Below are 9613 nucleotides of genomic sequence, written 5' to 3'. Positions count from 1 at the left end.
GGGTGTGTGTGAGAGCAATAAAGGAAATAAGAAAAAAAAAAAAAAAAGAGGGGAAGAAAGTGAGCAGCCAGTGAGACCGAGAGAATCATTTCCAGCTACAGCTGACAACTGGAAAATGAGCCGAAGCAATATGTAATCTCCTCTGATGTAGTTCTACCTCCGAATGCCGCCTCCTGCATTAGTGGCAGCTACAGTAGTGAGGAGGCGCGTTGCTATGGAGTGGGAAGATTTTCAGAGAGTGAGCACCATTACAAATCTGTTTGTGGAGAGAAGAGAAGAGGGGAGGCAGGGGGATAATGAGAATCAGAAGGAGGGGGGGGGGGAGGTCGCAGGCCACATGGCCGATAAGTGAGAAGAGAGGCTGAAAGAGATGAGAAAGGAGGCAATAAAGCAAATGCATCGAGGGCAGAGGTGAGAGACAGAGACAATGTGCAGGCAGGTCATAGAAACACTAATACAATCTGTTTAAGTGTTTAGCTTTGACCACCTCCATTATGGCCTCAGCTCCATTTAAAGTAAAAAGTGGCGGCATGACAGATAATTAATGACAATTTTTACTGCGGTTTTGTGCGCATCGCTAGAAGAAAACAAGTATTTCTCTCTTCCAGGCCCTAAATTATTCATAAAATCAGTCGGATGATCCTTTGAGTGGCACTTTGCCCTCAGCGTGGTGCCAGAAACAGGAAGAATAAATTGCAATCTTCAGAGGAGGAAGAGAGCATTTTTCATTAGATTACACACACTACGGCATTGTTGAGTGGAGAGCAAGTGCAATCTTTTGTGTTGATTCACTTCCCTCTGAGCTGAGGAGCGTGAGATACAGTATTGTGTGTGTGTGTGTGTGTGTGTGTGTGTGTGGAACTGTAATGACAAAGACGTTCAGCATTCATGTATTATATTATCAAACTGTGAAGGCCCTCTACTGGTGGCTACTGAAAACAGACTTCAGTCAGCATGATAACAGATGCAACAATGGTGACGTCTTCTTAATTGTTAAGAGATAAGTTAAGAACTTTATAAATAAATAATTAAAAAAAATATGTACATGGTACACGTTCCATGTATTTTGCAAGTGGTAAACAAATATCATGGGTTCAACTTCCATACATGCCTTTAAAATGCTACAAATTTCTGTTTCGCAAAGTTAGGAAGACCCGTGTGTGTTACAAGTCGACTGTAAACCAAACGGTACATAAGTTAAAAGAGGCAGCTTGCACCAAAACAAATGTAGAAACATATGATGAATGGACATAAAAACCAACTACCATACAATCCGACGTACCCACTACGTCAGCACATAAGCAGTCTTACCAGACAATGACAACAGCCTAACTGACTTGGAGACAGTGACAAAATGAAAACATGTACAAACACATTTACAGTTCAGAACAGCAGCGGTCTGCCATGACGGTGTTCCATGACATCTACGCTTTGTGTCTGAAGCGACCTACATTACACTCAAACCTGGAGGACTTTGAGGTTCACGGTCTTGCTTAAGGACACTTGGACATGCTATGATGGGATTGAACCACCATCCCTGCGATTAACAGGCACTCATGCTCCAGCATCTATGAAAGAAAAATGTCACGCTCCGCATTACATTCACTTAGCAGATGCATTTGTTTCGGGCAGCTTATATTTTCTTCCCTACACATGCATCGGGAGCAAAATGGAATTCAGTGTCTTGCTCAAGGACACTTTGACATGCAGAGCCACAAACCAACAACCTTACTATTAACGGCCCAGTCACAGCCGTGTCATATAACCAGAGTTTACAGTTGCACAGCGAAAACAAGACGATGTAAAATTGAGTCATTTTCTGGCCTTAAAATGTATCTTATCTAACTCATCTCCCCACTGTTTCCTCAACAACAGTGGAACACCTTTGTCGATAGTTGATGGTAGCTGGTAATACAGCTTTGATCAGTAGTCATATCTAATGCAGCCGTTCCTTTAACGTGTTTGTATCTTAGTTCAGAAGTGATATCGATCAAATTAGTATATGCTTAAATCATCTACTCAGTGGTGGCCGCTGGTAAAACCCTGCAGCCTCTACTATTTTGTTAATAAATACTGAGATAATCAGCAGTGGACAAAGCCACTCAAAGACTACTGAGGAAATAATCAATAACGTTCAGCCTCAGTGCTTCTTCCTCTTTGAAGTGTTGGCTTCAAACAGCTGACAGATTAAAAAGGCCAGAGGGAACATGTTTACTACCAGACAACCTAAAAGACAATCAATGAGATTATCACACAACATTGTGCTGATGTAAAATGACGCTGCATCTTCATGTCTTCCTACATTTGGAATAGTGTCCCAGGACATCGTTGTGGGATGTTTTAGGTTGAGGTGGCCTAGTGTTTGGTAGCTTTTGTAATGCCTTGAGTCTTATATAACGAAAACTACGCACGCAGATGTAACGGCAGGACATTCGCTGGGGAAAGCCTGAGGGTAAGAGGTGGTTTTATTTTTAAGTACAGTCTGCTGGCGTTCATCAGAGCTCACCTGAGTCTAGTTCACTGCCTCCATCTAACAACATTGATCAAATGACAAAAAAAAAAATACAGGACATGCTCTCTTCAAAGCATCAGCATTGCAAGTCTGTCCCCCCTCCCTCCCCCTCCACACTGCCACCAGGCTGAAACAACACAATGTGATACAGATATCAAGTCAATCACACTCAACCATGCATACAAACAAACAGAGCATTCATACTCTGAAGAAAGACATTTCATTGATCCCCGGGAGAAAATTTAACACTTTTTTGGATGTCCTCTCTCACTGTCCTCATCTCTGCTTCGAAAGCACTCTCATAAACAGTGGCGACAGGATGTGGGATGAGGACAAAACTGCGCTTCGCTCAAGTCGTAAGGACTAAATCTTTCCAGCTCAGCAACATTCAGACAACAGCAGCCAGAGTGCACTGAAGTCCATCAATCGATCCACGTTCTCCGCATTTAACGATACACATGTTTTCACTGTGCGTTTGTACATTCATCTTTTTTGGGGACAATAGTGTGCGAGCCAACAGCAGACCTAAATATTACCCCACTGGACCCATTTGGCACGGCCACAAGTGCTGTAATCAATCTGATGCTACACAACCAACACAGATGCTATTTCAGTTAAACATTCACAGATCAACACAGATCAAATAGACCACAGTATCATCTGAAGACCATTTCTGTGTGCTGATGGGATATTATTAAAACGTTTATTAAGACTAATTATTAAGACTGTGGCTCACTGGCTTAAGAGGGTTGTCTGGTAACCGCAAGGTCAACGGTTCGATCCTCGACTGGGACGTGCCACGTGTCCCTGAGCAAGACACTAAACCCCCGGGCTCCCGTCATTGGCAGCCCACTATATACAGGGATGGGTCGAATTTCATGTATGTGTATATGACAATAAAACTGTATATGGCGCCTGCTTGTTGGAAAAAGCGAGAGTAGCACTCACCAAGTCACATTACTAATTTAAAACACTAAACCTAGAGGATTGTGCAGTATATTATTTATATGCTTAAAATCGAGTAGCATCAGGAACAGAAGATAACAGTGTATTATCCACAGCATGATGCTCATAAAGGACAGTAGAGCAACACACAGTAGGAGTCGCTATCAACACTTCACTCGTCAAGACAGAGATGAATTCACTGGAAGCTTCTCAGGTGCATGGCAGCACTTAAAACAATTAAGGTAGACCCAGAGGACATTGTGAAAGAAACACAACACATGAGGACAAATCAGAACCACAATCCTTTCACGATTCACAGACACTTACGGTTGAACTCCCTGCGGCAGACATGGGGCCTCCAGGGTCGGTTCCGTATCCAGTTCAGACGCCGACGCAGCTCCATGGTGCCAAGATGGTGCCAGTGTGTGACGGCCACTCACCCATCAAAGAGCAGCACCCCGGTGCTTCTGCCCATCCCCAGGACAGACTCTCCCTCCAGAGCATCAGTGGTGCCAAGTATCCCCCCCCGTAAGCAGCCTGGATCTTTTAAAGCTAATAATTGACTTTATCTTTTAGCCCGTCCTGCGCTCTCTGAGGGAGAGCTGTTATTGTAGCCGTTGGTGCTCGGCTGCATTTCCCCTCCACTGCTTTATCTTTAATGCATGAGTCAGTGGAACCCAACTCCCTGCACTCCTGGGGAGGGACAGAGGCAGAACTCTCCCCAGGAACGGGCGCCTACTGACAGGCAGCATCTGAAGCAAAGAGCGCACATACTGCTGAAATGTGATGCCTCCGCACCGAGCCCTCGGGGAGGCAAGGTGGACGGATGGACAGGAGGTGTGGCTTGGCCAGCCACCTGAGGAGGCTGAAAGGAAGCCAGAGACACCAAGAGAGGGGGACACTGTCCGAGTGTGTACACACAGAAATACACAGCTTCATGAAGAACTATGGCAGCCTACTGAACCTACGCTGACACCTATGTTGGTCTTTAATTCTCTGCCACCTTGAATATTTACTTTGGTTGCAAAATCCTGTAGCTATGAAAAAGGAATACTGAAGTTTGTTATTGTGCTCACAAACAAGGAGATATATACTGTATATATGTATAAAATCTACATGTTGATAATACATTACTTGTATTCAGGAATCATACCGACTCTTACTGTAATACTGATGTACTTATAAAACTATACATTGTGTAGTCTGCTCATCTTTCACTGGAAAACTGCGACATTACTATCTGATCATGACATTTTGTACTGCATTAATCTGCTGCTGCATAACTGTATACTGTTATTTTTCCAGGGGGGGGGGGGGGGGGAGATCTAAATGTATAATGTAATAATAAGAAAACATTGAAAAAAAGTGTGCTGTCAATCAATTTCCCATCAGAAAAATTCCCAAACATATAAATGTTTTAAAAAGCTGGTATGCCAGACATAAAAAATATGTTTTTTTATGAAAAAGAGTCAGAAAATGAAAAAAGGGGAAAAAAAACTTTAACAGCCTAAAGTAAAATATTCAAATACATTTTGTGATACCAGTCGAACACCTCAAGAGATTCATCATATCTGTACAGAACTCAGATAATTTAGAAACAAATGTTAAACTTGAAAATAACTTCAACAGCTTTAAACTATTTACAAACAAAGGTACCCACTGGAGCTAAACCAACAGAAACTGCATTTAGAAAAGATTTCATGAAGCGTTACAAGACCATGACCTCTAGTGGCGGTCAGCCGCCATGTTTCCAGTTCGGGTAGAGGACAGTGGATAAGAACAGTCAAAGTCACTGAAACACACATTTTGAACTCTCCTTTATTCAAATAAAACAAAGCACCTTCATGCGTCAGTCTGGGAAAACAAGACTTCCTCCACTGAAAAACATGTCTTGCTATTTGGTTTGTCCAACACAATAAATAAAAACACACAATTCTACAAATACACAAATCACAACTTTGTCAAACCCGAGCCAACCAGCACACACGGATTCAGTATTTGGTACCTCATGAAACACATCAAATATACTGCAACATTCAAGTCCTGTGATTTCCGAGTATATAAGAACTTCCTAACATAATTACACATGGAAATACATTGAGAATATTCTGTGTTCACAGCAGATATACGGTGGTTTTCTTCTCAACAACACGCACACACACAAAACTGCCTAGTTTGGTTTAAACGATGACACCGACCCCAGAGGAAGCAACATTAAACAGGCTGGTGTTGTGGGAGTGCTCAAGTCAAGACACTATGGGGTCCTAAATCCAGGTCCTGACTATTTCCAGCTGAGAATTAACTGAGCTTCATCGAAAATAGACAGGGCCTTTGGGAGACCACACTCACAGAAGGCACATAAAGTACAACAGTTCAAAATTTGACTCGTTTCTACCTGTAGCTCAACTCCCTGCGGGTGCAATTGTCTCAAAGCAGACACACTTTGCTACGGGCTCACAGCAGTCTGACTGTGAGCAGAAAGCTGGTCCCACTCTCAGCCCGGTTAAGACCTTTGGCTGTGCACGGTGAATAAATGGCCCACGCTGGTCATATATTCAACAAGGCAACGTTACATTAAATATACCATTTGTGTTACAAACTCTTAAGACAAGAGTGCTACAACGTGTGCATATCGGCTTCCGTTTGTTTGAGAAGACAAACATTACCCAGAGGAGTCTGGCAGGTACGTCTGCTTGATCCGGAAACCATCACCACATAGCAATGTACATTTTGTTCACATCTATAATCCTTTAGTGACATTACTCACTGGTTTGTGTTTGAAGAGAGGACAAGGTGACAGAAACGGCATAAACAAAAACATGGAAATTGTAGATGGACTCTAGAGTGACGCATGGAAAAATCTCATAGCTCGTCCCTGGAAGTAAATATTCGGTGCCTCCTGACTACCACTAGGAGGCACCAGAGATCAGATATAGCCCTGAAGATGCATTCAAAGGATTCTCAGTGGAACAGAAGCAGGATCAAGACAGATCATCATAATCAACTGACAACAAGCTTGCAAAAAAAAAAAAAAAAATAACAGCACTTTTGTAAATAATCTCTTCCCTCTTCTAACCAAGCTAATAGTTACAGATCTGTCCATTTGGTCATCCAGTAGAATAACAGATAAAGCTTTTCTATAATCACGGTAGCTGTACAACAAAACAGAAAAAGAAAATGTCATGTGCAAATTTGCCGCAGTTTTTCCAGAGGTCTGTCAAAAGGTCCAACCACAACGTTTTGGGACATCGCCTGGCTGCCACACCGATTCAGTTGATGTTTTAAACTCTAACAAAAAAAAACCTTTAATACATTTGTGAAAACTACACACTGGTTTGCATCAACATCAGACCGAATCAAAACATTTACACACAAGCAGTTGGAGTTTCAAGTCTGCAACTCTCAGCATTTGAACCAGTGGTCGGTCCCGCCTCACTCTGTTGAAAGATAAACATGCGGCCTTTCTTTGATCTTAAGGAACCCAAAAGGGTTGGATCGGCCATCACAGTGTGACATTTGTAACCTGTGATAACGGGTCCCGAGCATCCTTTCAAAAAGAGTCACAAGGTTTGAACCGTCCATGCTCATCTTCCACACATTCAAATGAGCTACAGTAACTCAAACTGTTAACGTGAGGTGTGATGCAACACATGCAAAGCATAAACATTTGTAAATACACCCGTGTACATAACCTCCCGTTTGTGAACAAATCACCTGAAGCATGTTTGCAGAGTGGGTTCCTTGTGGATCAGGTCATTACTTTTCCTTTGTCAGCGTGTGTGCGTGAGTTGCAGTTGTACGGGCATATGTGTGGAGGGAGTTGCACAGTTAACACTGCACTGTGTAATATCATGTGACTGTGCTCAAATTCCACTGAGTTAATCTATAGAGTGCTGCTGTTTGGAGGGTTATACGGAGCATAATTTTTTAAATAATGCAGAGTAAAATCTTGCTTTTGTATTTATATGGCTTGTGCGTGAGAGAGGAGGAAGGGAAGAGGTGTGTTGAGCTCACCTTTCCAGTTTTCTTCATCCTCTCTTTAAATCAATCCAGCTATACTCTTCTAAAACCTGATTGTCTGCAGCTCTCAGCCTCCTTTGTGTTCATTCTTCCTCTTCCATCCCTCCATACAGCATTTCACACGAGGGGTTTTGTTGCTCCGTCATTCGATCTTCTCTGGGTCTAAATTGTCCAGGTCGATACCGGGCGAGGTCACACAACACACGCACAGCTTTTGGGTGTACAGAGAGATGTCATCTGTGGTGATGGCAGAAAAAAAAAAGGGTTGTACTGAATAAACAACTTAGAATGATTACTAGTTTAAACATTTTGCATAAAACAAATAGTATTAGGAGGGATTATTCCTCAACTGCCGGTTTTACAGAACCCTTTACAGTATGTGGGCTCATTAATACACTGAACTTTGAAACAGTAATCTCAATCACTCTTCAGCTCTTAACAGTAAGACGAGGAGTTTTTACAAGTGCCAACTGTAGCTGGTCTGCATGCAACTTACAGTAAGACTTGTAAGCTACTTTCAGAGGTTATCCATAATAACGCCACACGTCCACATTCATGCACAGGGATTGTTTACAGCTTACGTTGCCGGACTTTGAACGGTCATCATTTAGCCTATTGTAGATGTATCTGTCGGCCGATACAACCGAACAAGAAATCACAGAACAGAAATGCCAAAACAAGGTTTCAGGTCATTTGGAAAGAGTGTAACTCTTACAGTGTTTTCCACCAGAGAGCACTGACGGGTTGATTTTTCAACTCTAAAAGGATGTACGCTCATTATGCATCCTGGTCACATCAATAAAAATAATTTTAACATTATATGTTTAAGTTCAAATAAATTACAGCCCCATTTATAAATAGTACTCAGATTTTTTAAGCCTCTTACCGAGCATTTTTCCGAAGTAGGCTGGTCGTGAGCTAGGTGGCAGGTGGATGCAGAAGTAGTAGACTGGTACACCAGACAACGCCACAGCAATTCCCACCAAAGTGTTGATGGTGTCGCTGTAGAGGGGAACCACAACCAGGAATATGCTGCACAAGCAGTAGACAATCGGGAAGAACAAAGAGAGCTGCATGGGAAGGGAGGGCGGACAGAGGAGGATAAACAAAAGGTTTAGTGAGAAAGGTTCGGGAGAAGAAATGTTGAAAACTTTAACAAAAATGACATTAAGAAACATTCTAACCACATTCCTCTGATTATATAATTGTGGCTCTAATCACCCTTAGATTGCTCAGCCAGCATGCAGTACGTGATTAGATTCAAAACATCATGGGCTTCTAACATCGTCGTCATAACTCTAAGCCATTGCTGGGGGAGGTCAGGCCTGCTATGAAAATGCTTGAAAGGTTATAGATACAGTAGCACGTTATCTTTCTGACCGGATCTGTTTGGAGGACAGATCACAGCTTTTTGTATCTTCTTACCTACTGTTTATTTAGTTTTCTGTTTCTGGATAAATCACCTGGAAACCTTTGAGACGTCATGATGTGACACTTTTGGCCTAAAGCTGCCCCGTTTAGCCAGCATACGTCTTTCTAACAGGGTGAAGGCAATGGGAGAGATACAGCGTATGCTATTCTTCCAGGTGTCTAGAGCCTCTTATGCTGCAAGGCTAGACACATATTTTCTAAACAGGTTTCATGCAAACATATTATGAATGCCCAGTATCTGCATGCAAGCAGGAAATGAAGATAAGGTAACTCTGTTGCTTCCTTTAAAGACACCCCAAAAGAGAGACTGTCGGAGAAAGGAACGGAAATGGAAAAAAAACAGGTCTACATGCATTTTACGAGAGATGGAAAAATGCAATGAGGACTTATCAATTGGCAGTTAAGGGTGCCAGAAATTCCTTCTTCTCCAACTTCATTTTAGCAAATCATTCGAATCCGAGAATTTCATTTAAGACAATCGACTCTGTGGTCACCCCCTCCTCCTGTCATTACTGATGCCTCACGAGAGATGTGTGAGCAAAACAGAGTCAAGGACATCAGGCAACAAATTCCATATACATGCTCCCACTTGGTCGCATCATCCAACGTCACAATATGTATTTTCATTGCTACGCAGACGACACACATATATACCTTCCCTTGAGACCTATTGAACTTTGCCATAACAATGAGATTAATCGCTAT

The 9613-nt window shown here is 42.4% G+C and overlaps 1 protein-coding gene across 1 annotated transcript in view; it reads right to left on the bottom strand.

Moving 5' to 3' along the window:
• Positions 1–5257: 5257 nt before the first annotated feature.
• The window catches only part of LOC116387062 (Y+L amino acid transporter 2), a 13548-nt gene continuing 9192 nt past the window's right edge, over positions 5258–9613 (bottom strand). The window contains exons 11-12 of the mRNA XM_031853818.1: positions 8364–8547; positions 5258–7714 (exon numbers count right to left, since the gene is read on the bottom strand). Of these exons, the coding sequence (XP_031709678.1) occupies positions 7620–7714; positions 8364–8547 (279 nt within the window). The 3' untranslated portion in view covers positions 5258–7619. The remainder of the gene's footprint in view (positions 7715–8363; positions 8548–9613) is intronic.

Source organism: Anarrhichthys ocellatus, unplaced genomic scaffold (assembly GCF_004355925.1).
Source record: "Anarrhichthys ocellatus isolate YVR2014 unplaced genomic scaffold, GSC_Weel_1.0 scaffold14, whole genome shotgun sequence".
Classification (NCBI taxonomy): Eukaryota; Metazoa; Chordata; class Actinopteri; order Perciformes; family Anarhichadidae; genus Anarrhichthys; species Anarrhichthys ocellatus.
The sequence above is the reverse complement of the archived record's forward strand: the minus strand, read 5'-3'. Positions and strand labels throughout refer to the sequence as shown.